This window comes from Juglans microcarpa x Juglans regia, chromosome 4D (genome assembly GCF_004785595.1).
Source record: "Juglans microcarpa x Juglans regia isolate MS1-56 chromosome 4D, Jm3101_v1.0, whole genome shotgun sequence".
NCBI lineage: Eukaryota > Viridiplantae > Streptophyta > Magnoliopsida > Fagales > Juglandaceae > Juglans > Juglans microcarpa x Juglans regia.
Genome location: NC_054600.1, coordinates 9,489,412 through 9,512,725, shown reverse-complemented (window position 1 = coordinate 9,512,725; position 23,314 = coordinate 9,489,412). Strand labels below are relative to the sequence as shown.

The 23,314-nt window shown below is 36.5% G+C and overlaps 1 protein-coding gene across 1 annotated transcript; it reads left to right on the top strand.

Moving 5' to 3' along the window:
- The first annotated feature begins 1,725 nt into the window (after nucleotides 1-1,725).
- LOC121259905 (ER membrane protein complex subunit 2-A) lies at nucleotides 1,726-22,442 on the top strand. Its single transcript, XM_041161709.1, has 9 exons — nucleotides 1,726-2,077; nucleotides 5,615-5,679; nucleotides 8,723-8,771; nucleotides 13,153-13,247; nucleotides 13,487-13,572; nucleotides 13,877-13,936; nucleotides 14,017-14,098; nucleotides 21,513-21,626; nucleotides 21,837-22,442. Exons 1-9 carry the CDS (start codon nucleotides 1,891-1,893, stop codon nucleotides 22,005-22,007), a joined length of 909 nt encoding a protein of 302 aa, XP_041017643.1. The 5' UTR covers nucleotides 1,726-1,890; the 3' UTR covers nucleotides 22,008-22,442.
- Nucleotides 22,443-23,314: the final 872 nt, after the last annotated feature.

Here is a 23,314-nt window from a genome sequence, read left to right as displayed (position 1 = left end):
TAATCTTTTCAATAGACTTAGGTTGCATTTGAATGTTGAGCTGATTTGAGTTCTTTATGAATAATAGTAAGTTGAGATGGTGAAGTGAGTTATGTGAGGTCCACCTAAGATGAGTTTAAATACATTTGGATGTTACGATGAATTTAGATATATTTATGGAAAGTTAAAAAAATGTTGTGGGTCCCACGTGTAAAAAAGTTTTGAGTTAAAATGAGTTTTATGATTTGAAAGTTGGGTGTTTAGATATTAGAAGAAGTCTAAATTTGAATCAAACTCAGCTAAGTACAGTTAAGAAACCAAACGAGCCCTTAAACTCCATCAAAAGAAGACAATATCAATAATCTAACAAGGAGAAAAATGCAGTTGCCACAAATAAGAAAATCATTACCGACTATTTTTCTCATTTTTCCCTTGCCAGATTCATAATATTTTCTTACAAAGAAGAAAGAATACTAGAGCTTGGAGTTGAGTTCCGATTATAGACATCACACAAAAAACAATTTGATCTCCTATGAATATTGGATGCTGATTTAATTTGTATTTAAAAATAAAGAGATTTCAAGTTGTTCTTTATATCTCGTGTATCCAAATTAAAAGTTATATTTGTGTACAAAATGCTGTTTGTATATTACATTCACATCCTTTTGATTTAACATTATCTATCAAATCTTGAATTTATTATTTATAAAAATAAAATTTAATTAATAATTGGTAGAAAATATCATATCAATATCATGGATGATAAGTAGGAGGGACTTTTTTTTTTCCTCTTTCCATTGGTTTTGTGAGAGAGCATTTGGGTCCCAGACAGTAAAAGCGTTTCATTTTATTTCATCCTATAATTACAACTTTTTAAAATTCTCGTATAAAATATAATAAATAATTTAATTTTTTCAAATTTTAAAATAATAATAATATTAAAAAATAATATCTTATTCAACTTTTATCTAAAATTATCTTATTTTTCCTTACTTTCCAAACTACACCAAACCATTTTGTACCATATTATTGATGTTTTGTTTTAAGTTTCCCTAGGTATGTCAATACACCACCTGTTGGAAAACTCATTACAACTAATAAAAAAGTCAAAAATCACTATTTTATTTTATTCCAATTGGTGTGGTAGGCAATGTGTCAATTACCGACTTTGTAAATAGGTTTTTTTAGAATAAATTTATATGCAAACGTCTTTATTGACACATCAAATAGACTATTATGCTTAATTTGGATAGAAAGATGCTTCTATCTCATTTTATTTTATTTCATTTTACTTTATCTTAATATTTAAACACTACAAACATAAATATTTTTTAATTTTAAATATTCAAAATTTTTATCTAATCATTACCTAATTATTAAAATTTTTAAATAAAACATAAAAAAATAATTCAATTTTTTCAAATTTTAAAATAAAAATAATATTCTAACAATATTTTAATTTTATAATATTTTTATTCAACTTTTTCTTTCTTTTTTTCTCAAAAATCAATAAAACATTTTAATTTAATCATTTTATCTCAATTCAAATATCTTATTATTATTTAAAAACTATCTCAATTCATTTTATCTGAACTTACTATCCAAACCAGCTCTATTGTAAAAACTTGCCGTATTAATATAAAAAAGAATTAGGTAATTTGAATATTTTGTGAATATAATAAATTCGTATTACACACCTAAATGACACGTCTTTTTTCTGAATTTATTTATTTATTTATTATTATTTTTTTTTTTCTAAATCACACACCTAAGGCTAAAGAATTAAGATTGTCTCTAAAAGTTAAAAACGGAAGGAAAAGAGTGGAAATACACGTACGCTGAAGAGTGAAAAAAGTTGTTAAGCCATTGGTTTTCTCTGCGGTTGACCCTGTGGAGTGTGGATTGGTGAAGATGGTGAGCAAGACGGAGGAGACTCAGTTGAGCAATCTGGAGAACCAGGTGGACAATGGAGGAGGAGGAGCTTGGGAGTTCCTCTGCCTGGTCAGGAAGCTCAAGGTCCGGCGTTCCGAGAAGGTTTTGAAGCATGGGTTGTCGATCCTCAGGGATCCCAAAAAGCGATCCAGCCTCGGCCCGGAAGGTGAGTTCTAAGCTTGTTTTCTGGTGATTCGAAATGGGTTCTGTGGTTTTAGTGCTAAGAATGATTTGAATTGGGAATAGAACAGAATTGTGTTGGATTGTGAAATTTTTTGGATTCTTTATTCTTCTTAGTTTTGTGTTTATTCATTTGGGTTATGTTTATTCTGCAGTATTTTCAAATGATATTGATGCGAGGTTTTTGTTATGGGTTCCTTGAGTTTTTTATTTTTTATTTTTTTACCCTTTTCAACTGATTACAATTGCGAGGTATTGTTTTGGGTGGAACATTTTGGTGAACTTGGATGTGCATAATAATGATAGCACCCTCCTATTTTAGATAGTAAAACAGAACCTTTTTTCCTTTAATAGGAGTACCTTGTGAGTTCCAATTGTGTCAAAATAGGACTTCAAAGAGATGATTTTAGCTTAATTATCAATGAGTCACCATTGACTGAAGTCGTGGAAATTGTTTAAAAGCTGCCATTCTTTTTTAAATAGCTCACGGTAGGAAAAAACTTACTCAGTATAAACCTGTTCAGGGCACATCAGTGAAGAGAGAGAATTACAGTTAGCCAATTGTGGATATCTGGTAGTGTCTATAATTAAAATTTACGGTATTCATTGCCAAAAATATGGAAATATTTTCATCACTTCGTTCACAAAGTGTCTTAAGGGCTATAAAGAAGAAGAAACATGGGACTGCGGTGCCCAAGACTGTATGAATTTGGATCAAAACCCATTCTAATGTATTGACTGTGTTACTGCATATTAAAATACCTGCCAATGTGTCATCTGCGAGGCTACAAATCATCTGTCTAAGGTAAGAAATGTAAAACTGGCATGCACCTCGCATTTTGAATGTTCATCAAGGATCCAGGAGTACGACCCTCTCTTTACAACTATGGGAGGAAAATTTTAATTAATATTTTCATATGCCTATGCAAGTGTGTAACACCCCCTTCCCGTAGGTTAGGAGTGTTACGAAACTTTCGTAACTGTGCCTGCTAAAGAGACCCAACTTGATAAAAATACCTAGTTTATTGAAAAATAAATTCCCAAAAAAAAAAAAAAAAAAACATGACATGAAAATATAATCTCATAGCAAGAAAATTCAAACTGATAATATTTTTGTGACAAAAACACTTATTAACTAATGCCTCGTTTGTCTTCGAAGGTGAGATGGGATGAGTTGAGATTAAAATTAAAAAGTTGAACAAAATATTGTTAGAATATATTTTTTAATATTATTTTTGTTTTGGGATTTGAAAAAATTGAATTGTTTATTTTATTTTATGTAGAAATTTGAAAAAGTTGTAATGATTAGATGAGATGAATTGAGATGAGTTATGGAAAACAAATGAGGCCTAAGTCTGAAAATCCCATGACACATGATCTATGCTTGGCTGTCAGCTCATCAACACTATCTTCTTTACCTGGACATTTTATAAACATAAAACAACATACAAACAATCAAAATGAGCTGAATGCTCAATAAATAGTACATCATACAGTAAACATAATAAACATAGGGTTTTCTTGAAAGTGTGCATACTCAATACTTCTACTAACATAAACAAGTAACATGTATTGTGCATAACTCGTTAAACTTGTCTTTTCCTTCCTTTAGTGGCCAACACACCTTAACCCCTGTGTGTAGGGTTGTGCACCGGTTCTACTACCTATGACCACAAGGGGAACTGCTTAACTTATTATAACATACTATGGTGGATCACGCTTAAGTCTGTGGCTTGCACATCCACCCATAACTGCATTGGTACCCTGCATCTCTTATGACCATTCTTAAAGCTTCTTTCTTAACTTGTTGTTTATCTTTCTTACCATGATGCATGCAAAACACATAATAGCATAGCTCATTGTAATCATAAATGAAAACATATCATGATGCATGTAAAACACATAATAACATGACATTCAAAAATCACTTTCATCATAACTTGATATGTAAAAAGGGGCTTTCAATAAAGGGCCATACATACATAATACTTAAAAAAACATTTTTTACCATACATGTAAGGGTAAGATCTGCTACTTACCTTTTTGCTTCTATTGATAACAAACATGCCAATAACCACCTACTTGTAGTTGCTGGAAAATGGTTGGACTTGATAGGGTGAGGCTGGTTCCTTTTTTCAATATCCTGAAATTGCAGCAGTTATCTAGGGTTAGGGATTGATTTTCTTGAAGAACGTCACATGGGATTGCTATAAAAAACTTTCCAAACTCACAGCAACCTCTATTTTTCTATTTTTTAGGCCATACAGTCCCTTTAGTGAGACCTAAAAAATCTAATAATAGGGCTGTACGAATTTAACTCAGTTTATTTTGAAACTGGGTTCTAAGAATCCTAATGGCTAGGAGTTCTAGGGTAAATATATTGCTATTCTTTGGATCCACTTAGGAGTCATAAATGGGGCTGGTTTCCAATTATCAGGAATTTAACAGCCAAGAATCAAATGGGTTTTGGCTAGAAAATACTTGGGCTTATCCATCCAATATGGGCTTAATGGGCCAAACCTACTCCATTTTGAATCTAGGTCCATAATTTCATATCCAATCCTATCTCCTCAATACTAGATCTTCAAATAATACTTACGGGCTAATAGGCCCAATACAATAATCTTCCTTCCAGCCTTAACAAAATTGTGCCCGTGGTCCAAACTTATAAAGCCTGTAAAATTTGGGTCTGGATGTTACAAAGTGTAATTTGCATTGGGTTATAATATTAGGCTCTCATTGTCAAGCATGGTCTTAGATCTCTTGACCATGCTAAAAGGCATAAGGGATAGATGTATACTAATGCAGAACTAAATGTTTGATAGTGTAATCTAGTTCTTTGAATCAATCATGTACACACTAAGCAATCTACTAATCACTAGATCTGTGATAAGGGAGTTCCTCTTTTGAACTTGGGCTCTAATTAAATCCTGTTTTGTTTTTCTGAAGTCTTATTCTGATCCCTCTGTATCATCTCTACTAAAACTCTGATGTGAAATATTGGGGTCCTGGGCATTTTTCCTTTGAAGTGGTATGCCAAGCTCTCATTTTGCACTGTATCGAATAAAATGTAAAGTTAACTCTTGGGTCTGAGGCTCTCTCCATTGGATTTGTGCACCAATTTCTCTTTAAGAATGTAATTTTTGTGTTAGTAATTCATCTGAATCCGAAATGATGTTTTGATTTATATAAGCATATACAAGGTTGAAATTATAAAACATACAAGGCCTTAGGGCGTCTGTGGCAATCTAGTTATTTTGGCACCAGCACCCACGTATCTTATTTAATCTGGCAAATAGACTTTGAAAATTGTTACTAAATTTCATAGCCCATGACGGGCAATTTTAATTTGCAATCCAACGCATCTTTCTTTTCTAATAATATTTTATAGTGGTAGATTTTTTAATTGCTCCCCATACCTTTGACTCTTGTGGCTATGTATAATTGTTAGACCCATTTAATCTACGACCCTTCTTTTGCTGAACTGAACTTCTGACTGACCAGTATGTATTTTTGGATGAAGAATGGACTCTTTATGAGCAAGTAGCAATTGCAGCTATGGATTGCCAATGTCTTAATGTTGCAAAGGTACAATGCTTCTCATATAATTTTACTTGTACAGATTGTGTTTAAGTTCCCCGTATAGATAGCACAATAAATTTCTCAGATCATATTGAATAGGTAGACTATCAAATATATTTAAAATACCATTTTTATATAGAGTTGTTGCTTGCAAAGAATGCAAAGTGATGCTGTTTTATGCTTGCATCACTGATTTGACTGTGTCACTGTTATTTTTGTGAAACCCAGCCAGAGTTCTTACAGAAGCTCTATGGTCCATGTTTGTCATATTTCCAATAAGCTCAGAGGCATATTAAACAATGTTTTGAATACCGTACCCGTACCGGCCGGTATGTACCGTATTGGATAGTAACCGATATGGGTGAGATAGGGGTTTCACACCAGGTCAAATACCGGCTATTTCGGTGTGTTTCGGTCAATACCAGCTAGGGGTGTAACGGGTCCGGTTTTGGACAAAATTTAGGACCGAACCGGTATGTACCGGTTTTGTATTTTCCAAAACCGATTACGCACCGGTTACCCTCCTAAACTGGTATCTACGGTTTTACCGGTTTCCGGTCCGGTCCAGTCCGGTTTTCCGGTTTTCTAAAATGTAAGTTTATCATTAAAAAATAAAAATCTGTTAATAAAAAAAAAAAAACTGCTTCAAAAAATCTGTTCTAAAAATCTGTTCCTATTACAAAATCTGCACTACTAAAAAAATCTGTTTTAGTAAAAAAATTAGTATTAGTTATAAACTTATATATTAGTATAGCTATATAATATATTAGACTATATAATAGTATTATGAAATAATTTCATATTATAATTTATAAATTATAACATAAAATGTTAATCTTAAATATGAACATTTGTAATTTGTTTGATTGTATGTTATTAATATAATTATATATAAGATGATATTATTATAATTTATAATCTTGAAGATGAAAATTTAATTGATCATATGCTTTAAACATAAAATATATATATTAAATTATATTATATATAGTCTATATATTATATAGCTATACTAATATGTAAGTTTATAACTAATACTAATATATAACTATACTAATAGTTATTATATAGTCTAATATATAGTCTATAATTCTCACATCTAAATACTATTTTCTTAACTTTTTTTAATTCTATTTTCTCAAGGATTGAAAATCAAATCCCTACTCTCATTTTCGTGATGAATGAGTAATTATTTTTTTTAATAGTTGGATTGAGAACTTACAAGTATTATTGAGTTTTACAAATATGTATTTTAATTTTTAATACTTGTATTGATGTTATTTTGAAATATAATTTATACATATATAATTAATTTATCTATATATAGACTATCCCGAAATGCTACCTGTACCGAAATATTTCGTTCTAATGTCTTAACCAAAACGGTATTCAAAACTTTGATATTAAATCTATTTTGTGTGCGACCTCTTCATTTAGTTAAGCTAGCCCCTCCCTTATTTCATTCGGCATAATTCTTGCATCATATTGACCGACAAAGCATATTGTCTCAAGACAATAACTTCTCAGCCATACACATAATTTCTTGGCATGTCTTTTGGGTTTTTGGGTTTTTGTTTTTAGGGAGGAGGGGGAAGGAGTTGTAAGAATGCGCAAGTTCTTTGGTAAGATGTCAAATAATTTCGGTAAAGTTTTTATGAGGTGCACTGCATTTTTATCTCTCTTTCCTACATGTGCACCACCCATATGACTTTCTCGTCTTTGTATACACAATTTATGCAATTTGAAGGTACAATTGCAGGTACTTTTTCTTGTCAATCATTGTTGGTGTAGAGAAGCATATGTTAATAGGGCATGAATATAGACACGTTTATTGTTCGAAGCTAACTTCATTGAGTCTTTCTAATTTATCATAATATGGTAACTATCAAAGAATGATGTTTTATTTATTTTTTTATTTTTTATTTTTTGATGTTGTTGAACCTCTCCATGGCAGGGTCCTTCGGACCCACCCCTGCGGAGTAAACTCCAGTCCCGTGCACCGCACCCTCGGAAGTTTTCCTACACGGAACTGGTTAAATCGCTAGCTTTTCACCAGTGGGGTGTGGCCCCTAGAGATTGTTTGCACTCAAGGAGATTTGAACCTTGGACCTGGGGGGAGCATACCCCCAAGTCCAAGGCCTATACTACTTGAGCCAACCCCTAGGGGTTAAAAGAATGACGTTTTATTATTACTTATTGTATATAATTTTTCAATTTGAAAAATCTGTGAACTACACTTTCCTCACAAATCTATGTGCTCGTCCACTTTGCTTGGAACAAGAGCCTTTTGCATTGATAGATTTTTCTTCTAGTCTATTTGTACTTGTATTTATACATTGATACATTCTTTAATCATTACTTGAACCATGTATCAACTCGTTTAATAATGTGCATTTGGTATTCGGATTGCTTTATTGACTTGTCTCAAAGTTGAATTTCTTCCCTTGGAAGAAATTTGGAGAAATAGACCTTAGAGTGAATTTCTTCATTTGGACAGCAGCTTTGAGGAAGATTCTTACCTCAAATAACGTGATCAATCGAGGTTGTAGTGATCATTAGTGTGTAAGAAGAGTGGGGAAAAAGTGGATACCTTCTATTGCATTGCGAGGTTGCTAGCATTTTACAGAACAGATCTTTGGCCTTTTTGGGATAGATTGCATTATGCCTTCTTGAGTGGTGGATCTCCTAGCATTTGGGAAAGGGCAGTTTGATATTAATGAATGTGCACTATTATGGAGGATGATTCTGTCTTGTTTATTGTGGTGTTTTTGGAGAGAACAAAATGAGCATAATTTCGAGGATCGTGAAAAGTCATGTTGGGGCTCACTTTATTCTTTCTTAATACGCTTCATGATTGGATAGTGGTCCAAAATAGTGTTGCTTTTTCTATTTCTTCTTTTCTAGAATTTCTGTTGCTCTTTCCTTTTGCTAATTAGGTGGATCTCTTGTATACTTTATGTGTATTAGGGTAGCTACCTTTTTTCATTTCAATAGAACACATCTTACTATAAAATAGAGTTAATTGTACTTTGCATATGAATATTTACAGGACTGCATAAAGGTTCTACACAAAAAATTTCCAGAGAGCAAAAGAGTTGGTAAGTTGAAATAACCTATTGCAAACCTTAACTGTGTGTGTGCCTGAACTTTTATCAGAAAAGGTTGCGATGTATATTGTTAATTATCCTAAGTACCTATGTATCAATATCTCATATGCAAAAGGAAAACTTCTTATGTGATGAGTTTATTGCCTTTCTGAAAGTGATGGGCTCCTAATTTTCAGTCATATGTCAATAAGGGCATGGATAGGCAAGCTTGCAGGTATATTTTGTCTTTATAAATTGTATTGTTGCTAGGGTTGGGCTTCGACTCCAACGGAGTCGGAAAACCCAATTCTGAACTCCGACTTGTCGGAGTCGAAGTTGGCCTCTGACTCCAATCAGGAGCAGATTCTGACTCTGATCGGAGTTGTCGGAGTCGGAGTTCGAGAGGCAGAGCATCGGAATATTGTTTATAACTAAAATAGATGGTGTCAGGGTATTTTTATTTTTTATAACTAAAATTATTTCAGTTGAACGAGAATACAAGGATTAGAAACAATAAATGAAGCAAATAAAGTAAAGTATTTGAAAGTCGAACTACAAGAGTGAAAAAAGTGAAAAAAAAAAAGGAAAAAGGAAAAACATTCATAGGAAAATGAGTACTTTTATTTCTTTATTAGGAGAATGGTAAACATTAAGGTAGTGGAGGAAATATAGCGAACAAAGAGTAGATATATCAGTTGGAGTTCATCGGATCCGACTCCGACAATATTTTTTAAAATAACTCCGACTCTGACTCCGAATTTCAATTACTTCAACTCTGTTCAAATCGGAATCAGAGCGGGTGTCAGCTGGAGTCGGAGTCGCTGGAGTTTTTGCCCACCCCTAATTGTTGCTTTCAATGGGAGATGAATAAATATGGCTTGTACTCTTCACCATTGGTTGGATTTTTTTTTTTTTTTGTTGGGGGTGGGGGTGCTGGGGCAGAGGATATCATGGTTAGAAGCATTCTTCGTTGTAATAAGTTAATTAGAAAACCTGAAGAGAGAATCATATGATAAATGAATGTCTTAAATTAGTGACATATAGATGATGTGTTGAATTAGTGAAATATAGATGATGTGTTGAGAAACTTGGCTATGAGTATGTGGGTATCTGAGAAGTCCACGACAGGAGTAGAGTTTGTGGAAGGCTTGGATCATTGTGGGAAGACACAGATAACAACGATGTGTCCCTTGGCTCTGGTTCCGTCCTGTGATCATGGTGTAACACCGACGTCTAAAGGGTCCGTTGAAGTTGCACACACAAGGTCTCCAGAGGTGAAGGGCTTGCTACCAACACAAAATCTCCATTGGAGAGTACCATTGGTGTTGTTGAGGAGGCACAGGATCTAAACAAGGTTTTATTGTTGGTACCATTTGGATCTACGTCGGGCGCTACATCGGGGGAAGACGTTGTCCCCTTGGTATCTTTTCCTCCATTAAACAATATAGATGAATCATCTTCGGATTGGGTTTTGCAAAAAGTTAATGAGATTCAGCATATTGTGGGAATCTCACATGGAGGATGTGAAGACCAGTTTAAAGCTCTAATCACTGCGATTGAGGCAAGCCACTCACGTGATACGAAATCAAGCTTCAAGAAAAGCAGGGAGTTGAAGCGTCTTTTTAGTGCAATCAACTATGACGCTAAGGGTGGTAGCTCATGTCAAGGGCATAGAGGTTGATGTATGTTGGGAAGTCTTTCGCATAGAGGGTATTTTGGGAGGTGTGATTTATGTTGGGCTATGGGAAACAAGGGGTTGGGGTTGGAGAGGGGTGAGTTATTCTATCTCGGGCTTGATGTATGTTGGGTAGTTTTTCGTGGGCTTTTGGGGCAATAGGAGCTCTCTAGTATGGGTTAGGGATTTTCTTGTATACATCCAGTGTACTTGGTTCCTCCTATTGATATATATATATATATAATATTTTTACTTATAAAAAAAAAACTTGGCTATGATACCGATTGATGCACATATCTAGGAAATCTTTAAGAAACCATAAAAGATATGAAATAAAAAATGAATTGAAAATTTCTTTAATTGGTGTGATTTGAAGCAGCATGTAAATAGGTCTTCAAGTAGAAACCATCTATGAAGTTTTACATTTGTTTCGGCAGAAAGTTCCAACGAAAGCCATCCAAATAGTTATGTGCCAAAAGGAAGCGCTTCAGAGCACTCCAAAGATGTGTTCAAACAAGCCTTTGAATGGGCTCACTCAGAGTGTGTATTTGAAGCTGAGTTTGAATCGAATTTGAATGGATATGGACAAGCTTTTATTTTAACTTCCCTGTGTATACATTATGATGTCAAACAATCTGTTGTGTGTTTTGAATCAGCGACTTTACTCAATCCCAGGATAAAGCTTTCTTGAACTTATTATAGCTTGCCTCTCACACTCTCTCCATTCACTCCCCCGCCCCTTGTGGTAGTTCTACCAAATCACCCCAAGAAAAGGCATAAACATCATAAAATTATTTTTACTTATGAAAAACTATTAAGTTACCCACTCACCCAGTGGATCTTGAACCCACAACTTTCTCCCCAACTCAGTTTTATGAGTAAAGGAAATGTCATTTGAGTCAGAACTCAGTTTTATGACGTGTAACATTGCGTTAAATCCCAATAATAAAAGTGCATTGAATATATGGTGGAATTAAGTCTCCCTCAAATGTGACCTTTTTTTGTTTTGATGATGGCTTTGGGGAAGATCTTAATGATGAATAATCTGAGGAGGTGCATAATGGTGATAGATTGGTGTTGTATGTGCAAGAAGTGTGTAGAAACTATTAATCATTTGTTGCTTCGTTTTGAAGTGGCTGTTACCTTGTGGTTTTCAATTTTCCACCTTCTTGGAATTGAGTGAAACTATTAGTCATTAGTTGCTTCATTTTGAAGTGGCTGGGACCTTGTGGTTTTCAATCTTTCACCTTCCTGGGAGTTGGTATTTAGTGGGTGATGGCCCCCCAATGGCTGGTGGAGTTCTTGTCAGCTTGGGGACGTAACTGGGAGGCAACTTGTGCATATAGTAATTGAGGACTGTTCCTTTGTCTTTAATGTGGAGTATTTGGAAGGAACTCAATGCCCATAATTTTGAAAACTGAGAGAGAATGTTGCCAGAATTTAAACCCTCTCAAATCTCTTTGTGAGTGGACAAATGCTCACAACAATACCCATGGTTTTTTATTTGGAGTTTACTCCCTAGGGTTGCATTCGAAGGGACCTGCCGTGGTGGGTTCCATGCCATCAGAAAAATATCCGCTTTTTCCTCATATGTAGATTTTCTGAAATTTTACTCATCTTCCTTTCCTTAACTAGGTGTTCTCCTATTTATACCCTAATGTACTTGGGTTGCGTCCCTAGTGCTTTTATTAAAATTTGGTATACTTTGTAGAAAAAGTCCTATGCTGGTTCCTTATTAGGTGAAGCTTTCATTTACATTGCTTCCATGGAGCTCTAATTGCAACCTTGACTAGTCCTTTTAGAGTATGCTTTTAGATGTGACTTAAGCTTTTTTGTTGCCGTTACAAATGATATCAGAGCTGACCTAGTAATTTGTAGTGCTTGGGCACTGTCTTCAGCTTGGACGCTGACGAGGATATTGTAGTGCCATGCCAAATCTCAAATTGGGTGGGTTAGAAATTGTAAAGGCAAATTAGTATGATGAATGTACATATTAGTTCCTTATTTAAGTGGAATAAGGCTTTATAGTAATTCGAAGGAGCTATAATTGTAATATTGACTAATTATTTTGGAGATAAGCTTATTATATCTAGCTTGAGATTTCCTCAATTTCAAATTTAGAATCTTCTTCTACACTTTATGCAACGCTTGCTAAATCCTACATTGAGCAGGTGGACTATGATAGAACTGAATAAGTGCAATAAAGGTGCATTGGGTGTAAGTCCTACATTGGTTCCTTACCAGTTGGAATTGATATTTATAATAATTCCAAGGAACTCCAATTGTAATGACCCAAGAAAAGTCCAAACCACACTTGAGCTTATATTACAAAAGGAGTAACTAAGGTTACTATTGGGACTCTTTGTAATCATTATAAAGCTCAGATCCATCTAATAAAGAACCTATGCGGGACTTGATAATCAATGCACCTTTATTGCCCTTATTCATCTTTATCATACTTCACCATTGAATGCGTTTTGCGGTGTTACATGAAGGGTTGATGAAGTTTTGAAGTTTCTATATTTGAAATTGCAAGATATTTAGAAGTGGAAAGAGTCGGTTTTAGAATTAGTTTGACCCCATGGTGGTTTCAAAAGTATTGGATAAATCAGAGAAGATTGTATTTTCACAAGCTGTTGATATTTGATGATTTTTTTTTTTTATTATTTGTGATAAATGTATTTGACAGCTTGGTATATATCCTGTCACAAATCGCAGGCAGGCTGGAGGCGTTGTTGCTTGAAGCAAATGGGTCCTGGGAAGAGGCAGAAAAAGCTTACTCAAGCCTTTTAGAAGACAATCCACTAGATCAAGTAATTTATATAACTGATCATTCATTAAGCGAAACATCTTTTTTTGTAAGAATAGGTCATATTGTTATTTCTGAAAATAAAAAATAAGAATGGACTGTATTATAATTTTATCTTTCCTCTCTAAGAAGGTTTCCTGATCTCTCAGATAATAAATAATATGATTTTAAGTGTCGGAGTGTAAAATTTCATTTTAGAAAAATTCTTCTAGTGTAAAGTTGCTTTGCTCTTTCCACATGCAGGCAATACATAAGAGGAGGGTAGCTATGGCAAAGGCCCAAGGAAATATGTCTGGGGCCATCGAATTTCTCAATAAATATCTTGAAATGTGAGATGGATCCGAAAAGCTTCTCTGTCTTGCTCCAACGCACACACACAGCCATTAAAAGAAAGAGAAATGTTTCATTCAGATAGAGATCTCATAAAAGTAAATCCACAAATTGGAGTGGCTTCATGTGGTACGTCAGAGTTTAAAGTTCTTTTTATTCTGAAGTAGATTTGATGTATCACATCAAGCCACATCAGTTTGTGAGTGCACTTTTTGAGAAATCTCTTTGTGGATCTAGCAGTTCTCAGAAAGAAAAGTTCTCATTTGAACATCTTGCTAAGGTTATCTTTCTTGCATTTAACAGATTTATGGCTGATCATGATGCCTGGAGAGAGCTGGCTGATATATATGTTTCCTTACAAATGTGAGGCTTTTGTAAAGAAATTAGTGGCTATCAAATTTTCCTCTCTTGGTGTTTCATAATCTCTTTCGTTTATATCGTAGGTACAAGCAAGCAGCATTTTGCTATGAGGAGCTAATATTATCTCAACCCATGGTTCCCCAATACCACTTAGCATATGCTGATGTAAGTTGATTCTTTTACTAGTCATTAGCATTTGCTTGTTTTAATGTTGTATTCCGGTTTTGCCCCTCCATTTCATGGGATATATAAACAATTATGCGCTCCTTCTGGAAACTACAAAGCCTGAGGTAGGGCATATAGTTTCATAGATTTTAAACTTTGAACGCCTTATGTTTCAAATCTATCCGTCAGACAGGAAACAAATTTAACCAGTGCCATGATAATTTCCATTCTCTGTATGGAATGGTGCCTTCCCTATTGAAATTGTCTAATACCTTTAGATCTTGGGTTGGACAATGTATGTTGGACTGGGCTGACTAACATTCAAACATTGTCTTCCCGAGTTTCTAAGAGGTTGTTTGGATTGAGAGAGCCTCTCAACTCATCTCATCTCATACTTATCTAATCATTACAACTTTTCCAAACTCTCATACAAAATACAATAAATAATTCAATTTTTTCAAATCCCAAAGCAAAAATAATATTCTAATAATATTTTATTCAACTTTCATCTTATCTCAACTCACTATTCAAACCTCCCCTGAGACAAATTAGAGAAATTTGATGTTCTTTGATACAAAATTAGTTCTTGGGTAGACTAGGGGAAAAGAAGAAAGAAGGTGCTGAGTTGGAATCCCATTCTAACTAAGAATTCTTGTGGTTTCAAAGGAGAGTTCTGCTTTGGAGCGGTACTGTCCGTTCTGGAGTTTAAAGCAGCACCCAATAGCCAATTGACACCTCAGCGTTGTAGGAAATAAATCCATGAAGATGAATACATCCGATTGTTGCCCAAAAATCTATTTCCTTTCCATTACATGCATGCTACCCAGACCATATATTCACTATAATTGAAGGTAGAGTTCGCCTTCCAAACTCAAAGAACAGAAGATGATGCACTAAACTATATATCCACATATATTCATAATTGTTGTTGAATTATGAAAGTTGTTGCACCAAAAAATATAGCTACTGATACTCTGTTTTGGTGCATAGCTCATAGAATGGCTGGAGTTGAAGGTGTTGGTGGAGGGACCCAAAGACCTTTAAAGTACATAAACCCACATCTCTCTTCCAAGTGGGGGAAAAACAGAAAGAAAAAGAAAAACCTACATCTCTCTCTCTCTCTCTCACAGTCCACTATGTCTGTTTCATCGGAGCACTCTTCTGATGTGGCTTCAAGAACTTTGAGAATAGGCATAGTAGGCTTCGGACCGTTCGGGCAATTTCTGGGAAAGACCATGATTAGACAAGGCCACCTTCTACTGGCAACTTCTCGGACTGATTACTCTCAGCTTTGTGTCCATATGGGTATCTCCTTCTTCAGGTAAATACTTTGAAGCAGAAAACGACGTAGTCCTAATATGCACCTTGATCCTCTCTCTAACAGAGGTTGTCCGGTCAATGCCATTGGATCGTCTGAAACGGCCAACACTCTTTGCCGATGTACTCTCCGTCAAAGAGCACCCAAGAAATGAGGGTGAGGGATGTGGGTTTTGTAGCTTGAGGGGCAAGGGATTTGATGAGAGGGAGACGAGGATGAGGGAGGGATTGGGTTTCGTCGTCCTCCAAGGATGTGGGTTTCGGTGCTTGAGGGGCGAGGAAGGGATTGGGTTTTGAGGGGGTGAGGGATGTGGGTTTCAGTGCGGTGCGTCCCATTCTTAGTCTAATGGGTGGGCTACGTGGCAACATAGCATTGGATGCTGTTCTCAGCCTTTTAATAGAACAATCATTCAGAAGATTTTCTCTTCAAAGGATCCAGCTACAAGAAAAACTTGGGATTCTATATACTTCTTGAATAAAGGCTTGAAGCTATCAGGACACTTCTTGCTCTCTATCGTACTTTCTTTAGTTCTTAGTTCTCATCACGTGTGCTTGAATAAAGGCCTGAAGCTATCATGAAACTTCTTGCTTTCCTCCCCTCCCCTAGCCTCAAGCTCTCCCCCTCTCTGCCCCTTTCTGTAATGTTGGGCTTTGGAATAAGGGTATGCTTGAAAAATGTTTATCAGGACTCAATTTTATGGACCTACTATCATACGTTAGCTTTATTAGTTCTCTAACTTTTATTTTTCCATCTGTTATTCAAGATGCTCATACAAAATGGCAGTTCCCTGATCCTATAGTTTCTTTTATGAAAGAGATGAGTTCCACATTGGTTTGGTGTGGTCCTTCTTGTGGGTTTATATACTAGGTGGACACTCCACTTACTTGCTTAAGCCTTCGGTTGGAGTCTTTTAGATGATATTAGAGTCCAATAGGGTTATTCTTTAGCTCTGTTTGCATGGATTGCTTGGTTATGTGTCTATCTTCGGTTCTGTTTGGTTACTTGAGCTCAAGCCAATCCTTAGAGGGGATGTGAAAGAAATAAGTTTCACACTACTGGATATGTACTTGGTTGTGGGTTATGTACTAATTGGTGTTGGGTTTTTTGTGTGGAGCCTGGTTCTGTTTTTGTGGCAGTCTGGTTGGATGATCCGAACCGACCCGCTAATTAGGGTTTACACTATATATATGTTATATATATATATATATATTGTATTATTTCTGTATGGTTGCCGTACTGCCGCATTGTGTATTCGACTATCATCTTAAATAAAGACTTTTGCAGCTTTGTGGACGTAGGCATATTGCTGAACTGAGTAAATCTTGTGTGTCGTGTGTGATTGATTCCAATTTTGCTTTACTTTCTCTCTTATCGTTTCTAACAGTTGGCTTCTTTATTTAACTACTAGCTTAGGCTTATGAATTAAATATTTCGTCATCTTGGTAGAAGGTTGAAGATAATGTTGAATAAAACATTAAATAGTGAATATGAGTGTGTAGTTTTTAAGAGAAATTCTATTTGCAGTCTCCAAATGGGGCCACCACAGAGCTTGTGGGTGGGTTACCACCTGTCGTGGTGTCACAGACCTTGTCGCCAGCGGTGTCTGGGCCACCACCCGTCATCACGGCGGCGAATACTGCAACAATTAGTATGATGAGAACAATGGGATCAAAGCACAATGAGAACAACTCTGTACAAGCCACATCGAAGCAAGTGGCTAGGCCACCACCTGTCAGGGCGTCACAGACTTTGTCGCCGGCGGTGTCTAGGCCACCACCTGTCATCATGGTGGCGATTGTTGTAGCAAATAGTACGATGTTGTCTACGGCGTGGTTGTCTACAAAGGAACATAACTATTCGCACGTGTCGGAGCAAGTGGCTGGGCCACAACTCCACTATGTGCCGCCTACTCTTCCGATGCTGGAAAAAATTTCTTCAGCCAAGGTACAGTTTTCTGTTCCTCCCATTACAGAATCAGTGGAAAGAGGGGGGGAGGATGATTTGGATGGTACACTGGTTATTTATGAGGCTAATAGGGATAGGGAGGAAGAACCTGTCCCTCTTCAACTCATTTCATCCAAAGATGTCTGATTGGGTTATCTAGACAGCATTGGATATTAGGTGTTGTAGGGATTTCTTGCGAGGGTTTGAAACTGAATTTATGGTGTTTCTTACAGCCATTGAGGCCGGGCATGCTCATAAATCCGAGCAATCCCTTAACTTGGCTAAGAGAAAGGAACGAGAACTCAAGAAACTTGAGTGGGCAATGAAAGATGATGGTGGAGAGATGTGCTCCAGTCGGGGAGCATGGCAAAGGAGGGGTAAAATGGTTGTTCCATGAAGTCAAAAATAATATCATGGAAGGGGGTTGCATGAATTTAATAAGCGGCTCCAAGTGAGAAATTTACTTTGTCAATGGAAGGGAGATATTATTTGTTTGCAAGAGACCAAGTTGGAAACTATTACAAGCTGACTAGTTCGCAGCTTATGGAGAGGGCAACATGTCGGGTGGTCTTACCTGCCTTCAAAAGGTGCATCTGGGGGAGTTTTAATTATGTTCGATAAAAGGGTAGTGGAGAGAGTGGAGGATTGTGTGGGTGAATTTATCGTAGGTTGCTCCTTTGTAAATCTAGAAGACAACTTTAAATGGGCATTTGCTGGAGTTTATGGCCCAAATGCTGATTTGGAGAGAAGACGATTGTGGGAAGAATTAGCGGGACTTCTTAATTGGTGGGAGTTACCAAGCTATATTGGGGGTGACTTTAACATAACCCGATATCCAAGCAAACGGTTGGGTGTATCCCACATCACTCCTTCTATGAGAGATTTTCTGATTTCATCTCAAAATAGAATCTTATGGATATTCCACTATCAGGAGGCACGTTCACTTGGTCGAACAACCAAGAATTCCCATCTTGGTCAAGGATTGACAGATTTTTGTTAACTTCCTAATGGTAGTCATACTACCTGGATGTTGCTCACAGACGATTATCCCATATTTGTTCTGATCACTTCCCTATTATACTAGATTGCGGAGGCTTCCAAGGGGGCAGAAGGTATTTCAAATTTGAGAATATGTGGCTTAAAACGGATGGTTTTGTAGACAAGGTTAGACTATGGTGGAATGCTTACAACTTTCAAGGCTCTCCAAGTTTCATAATGGCAAAAAAGTTGAAAGCGTTGAAACAGGACCTAAAGCAATGGAATGAACAAGTTTTTGATAATATATTTCAACAGAGGTACTCTTTTTTTGAGGAGCTACAGGGTTTGGAGGGAGAGGAGGAAGCTAGAATACTCTCTAAACATGAAAAATTCTGCAAGGGTGGTCGTCACGGAACTTGAAAGAGTTACTCTGATGGAGAAAATTTCATGGAGACAAAAATCAAGGACACTATGGCTTAAAGAGGGGGATAGGTGTACAAAATTCTTTCATAGGGTGGCTAACTCTCACAGGAGGAACAACGCTATTGATACATTGATGGTAGATGGGGCAGTTTCTTTGAATCAAACAATAATAAAAAACCATATATTGAGCAGTTTTATCAGTTTTATCTACATTTGTTATCTGAAGAGCACAATTGGCGACTAAAAGTGGACGGTCTAACTTTTTCAGCAATAGATCAGCATAGTGCAGGATGGCTAGAGAGGCCGTTTACAGAAGAGGAAGTCTGCAAAGTAATAAGAGGTATGGTTAGTGATAAGGCTTCGGGTCCGAATGGTTTTACTATAAGATTCTTTCAAGCTTGTTGGGAGGTGATCAAGGAAGACCTTATGCAAGTCTTTCATGAGTTTCATACTAATGCTAGATTTGAAAAGTGCCTTAATTCTACCTTTTTAGCACTTATTCCCAAAAAGATGGGGTCTACGGATATTAGAGATTATCGCCCCATTAGTCTTGTGAATGGGGTGTATAAGATTCTCTCCAAAGTGCTTGCGAATAGATTGAGCTCGGTGATGGAAAAGCTAATTTCGAGGCCGTAAAATGCATTTGTAAAAGGTAGACAAATCCTTGATCATATCCTCATTGCAAATGAAGTTTTGGATGGTCGTTTAAAATCTAGAGAACCCGGGCTGATTTGTAAACTAGACATGGAGAAAGCTTATGACCACGTCAACTAGCAGTTCTTACTCTATCTTCTTGGTAGATGTGGCTTTGGGGATAAATGGCAAAAATGGGTAGAATTTTGCATCTCTTCAGTAAGATTCTCAATCTTGGTGAATGGATCACCAGTGGGTTTTTTCAACTCCTCTCGTGGCTTGAGACAGGGAGATCCTCTTTCCCCTCTACTTTTTTTGTTCATCACGGAAGCCTTAAGTAAGATGATCGAGGGCCTGGTGGAAGGGGAGTTTCTCTATGGTTTCCGGTGGGGAATGGAACCTTAACATCTACCATCTATTATTTGCTGATGACACTCTTATTTTTTGCGGTGCACATCTTGGACACATTCAAGCCTTAAGGGTGCTACTCCTTTGCTTTGAAGCTGTTTCAGGTTTGAGAATTAACCTTTCGAAGTCTGAGTTAGTGCCAGTGGGGGTGGTCCATGAAGTGTGGAGTCTTTAGCTACACTCTTGGGATGTGTGGTATCTTCACTGCCTTTAAAGTATCTTGATTTACCATTGGGTGCCTCGTTTAAATCTAAAAGGATATGGAATGGCGTGGTCGAAAAGGTGGAGCGCAGATTGGCTTCTTGGAAAAGATTATATTTGTCAAAGGGTGGCAGATTGACTTTGATCAAAAGCACTCTTTCGAATTTACCCACTTATTTTTTGTCTTTGTTCCCGCTTCCTATGAAGGTAGCTAATTGCATTGAGAAGTTACAAAGAGATTTCCTTTGGAGTGGATTGGGAGATGAGTTCAAGTTTCATCTAGTTAATTGGTCAACAGTTTGTACCCCTACTTCTGGGGGAGGTCTAAGGTTTCGACACTTGACGAAATTTAATCAAGCTCTATTGGGTAAAATGATTGTGGAGGTACCAAACCGAAAGGGACACTCTATGGAAGTTGGTTATAGACTCCAAATTTGGAGAGGCTTGGGGAGGTTGGGGCTCGAATGAGGTATGAAGCACATATGGAGTGGAGTTATGAAAATATATAAGGGGCATTGGGAGACCTTTCTAGGAAATGAACATATTGTGGTGGGTGATGGTTCTCGCTTAAGATTTTGTTATGACCATTGGTGTGGAGATCATAGCCTTCAAGATACATTTCCTGCTATTTTCGAGCTTGCAAGAGAAAAGGATGCTGTGATTGCTAATCTTTTGGTTCTTTCAAATGGACCCCCTCAATGGAATATTGAGTTCAGTAGAGCAGCCCAAGATTGGGAGATGGAGATTATCTTAGAGTTCTTTACGACATTGTATTCAGTAAGTATGCCAGGGAGCACTGGGGATAAGATGCACTGGAGTCACTCTAAGAAAGGAAACTTCTCTGTTAGATCCTTTTACCAAGCTTTAACGAATCCTGGATTGACCATGTTCCCACGGAAGAGTATATGGCAGACAAAAGCTCCTTCAAAAGCGGCTTTCTTTTTTTGGACAGCTTCATTGTGACTACAGATAATCTAAGGAAATGTCGGATAATTGTGCTGGATTGGTGTTGTATGTGTAAGAAGAAGGGGGAATCAGTAGATCATCTGCTTCTACATTGCGAGGTGGCCAGGGGAATGTGGGATGATTTTTTCATGAGAGTAGGTTTGTCATGGGTAATGCCCCTTGGATTGGTGGACTTTCTTGCAAGTTGGCGAGGCATTCAAGGTAACTCATAGGTGGCGGCCATTTGGTGTATGGTGCCTATTTGTGTTGGTGTATTTGGAGGGAAAGAAACGCAAGAAGCTTTGAAGATTGTGAGAGAACAATGGAGGAACTAAAAATTTTCTTTTTTAAGTCATTGCTTTTATGGGCGGGAACCATTGTTTGTAACGGTCTCAATGTTCTTGACCTTCTTCTTTCGATTGTAAACCCTAACTAGATTCTTTCGCACATATACTACTTGTGTACTTGAGCTTTTCTATTAATAAAATTTCTATGATTACCTATCAAAAAAAAAAAAAATGACCATTGAACAAACACCTCTTCTTTTCTTATATGAAAAAACAGGTGCTTTATACACTTGGTGGACTGGAGCACCTTCAAACTGCAAAGAAATATTATGCATCCACCATAGACTTAACAGGAGGCAAAAATACCAGAGCGCTTTTTGGAATCTGCTTGGTGAGCTTTCTCTGTCTCTTTTTATCCTCATACATTCATATCCTTGTGTGCGTGCACACCTGAAAATTTTCATCTAGTTTCTATCTGAGGTAATTTCTTGGTGGATTGTTGATCTTTAGTTCTAGTTGTCTATGTTGCTGTTTCTTCCTTTTGCCCTTGTTTTGCAGTAACAAATTTCTGACTGGATAACCTTTTCCTCCCATTATGCAGTGTTCTTCTGCCATTGGACAGCTTTCTAAAGGACGGAACAAGGACGACAAGGAAAGCCCAGAGCTACAATCTCTGGCAGCAACAGCCTTGGAGAGAGAATACAAGCAGATAGCACCTGACAAGCTTACTCTGCTTACCACTGCCCTTAAAAGCTTGAAAGTTTCAGCATAACTCACCCAATTATTGAAGATTTTCATTACTCTTGCCCAATCCCTCCAAAACTGAAAGAATTCGTCAGCAATTAGCTGCTCAACTTGCTTAGGATTTGCTAATATTTCAGACTCCATTCCATGAGATGTGAGCTGGGATATTTGTTTTTGTTTCCCCCTCCCAAGCTTTAAATACACTGATGTGATGTATTTCTTAGGATGCCCCTTTTGTGTGCTAGGAATAACTGGATAGCTTTTATCTTTCTTAATAAGTTGAGATCTCATTTTCTTTCTAATTTCTTCACGATCCTGCATTTATGTGGATTTTATTGTTCCATGTTCGTTGATGCGAGGGGAATGAGTTGGCAGCAAAGTTTTAAAGCTCCATGTGAAGATTTTGTGTGAGAATCTCATGTCATGATATTTAGGTATATGATTCTTATTTCTTCTTTTGCAATTGGGCATTTTAATATCTTCCTCTCCTTCCTTATATAGTAGTCCATGTTCTATAATTTATGAGGATTGTTCAAGTTCATGCGAGCTGGCAATCATAAGTCCTCAAGTCTCTCCTTTAGAAGGCACTGCTTTACAAGTTTGTATTTCTATAATTTATGAGGGTTGTTCAAGTTCATGTGAGCTGGCAATCATAACTCCTCAAGTCTCTCCTTCAGAAGGCACTGCTTTACAAGTTTGTATTGGGAGAGGCATAATTCATTCACATGTAAGAGGATCTCTAGAAAGTGATTTCAGCGAGGCTGAATATTTTTTTTTATTTTTTTTACTATAAGATAGAGATTCGGCCCGTTTGGATGTTGGAAAATATTGAAAATAATTCAGTTCAGTCTAATTTTAAATTGAGTCTAACATCCAAACACTCAATTTCTAAATCAATAAATATTACTCAACTTAAAACCTTTTTACACGAGACTTATAACCTTTTTCAACTCAACACCTCTTTACACGAGGGACTTTACAACCTTTTTCAACTTTCCATAAATACATATAAACTCATATTAATATCCAAACTCATCTTAGGTGGACCCTACAAATCTCACTCTACCATCTTAACTCACTACTATTCATAAAGAATTCAACTCAGATTAACATCCAAACGAGACTTGGAGAACACATCTCAATTGTTTTCTAAGCAGAGCTATGAATTGATTTTTTTTTTTTTCTTTTTATTATCATTCTAATTGATCACATCCCAAACATTGCCACGCAATTCCAAGTGTTGCCCATCAATCCATCATTGCGGAAGCTAATAAAACCTAGGGTTGCACAAGAGTTTTATTTATGGGAATTTAATAATTTTGTTTGCTTTATACA

Excerpts from the sequence above, each read along its gene's own strand:
- LOC121259905 (XM_041161709.1), top strand. The coding sequence starts at position 1,891 with ATGGTGAGCAAGACGGAGGAGACTCAGTTGAGCAATCTGGAGAACCAG. Across the intron at positions 8,772-13,152 it reads TCCAGAGAGCAAAAGAGTTG|GCAGGCTGGAGGCGTTGTTG; the intron begins GTAAGTTGAAAT and ends CACAAATCGCAG. Across the intron at positions 21,627-21,836 it reads CGCTTTTTGGAATCTGCTTG|TGTTCTTCTGCCATTGGACA; the intron begins GTGAGCTTTCTC and ends CCCATTATGCAG.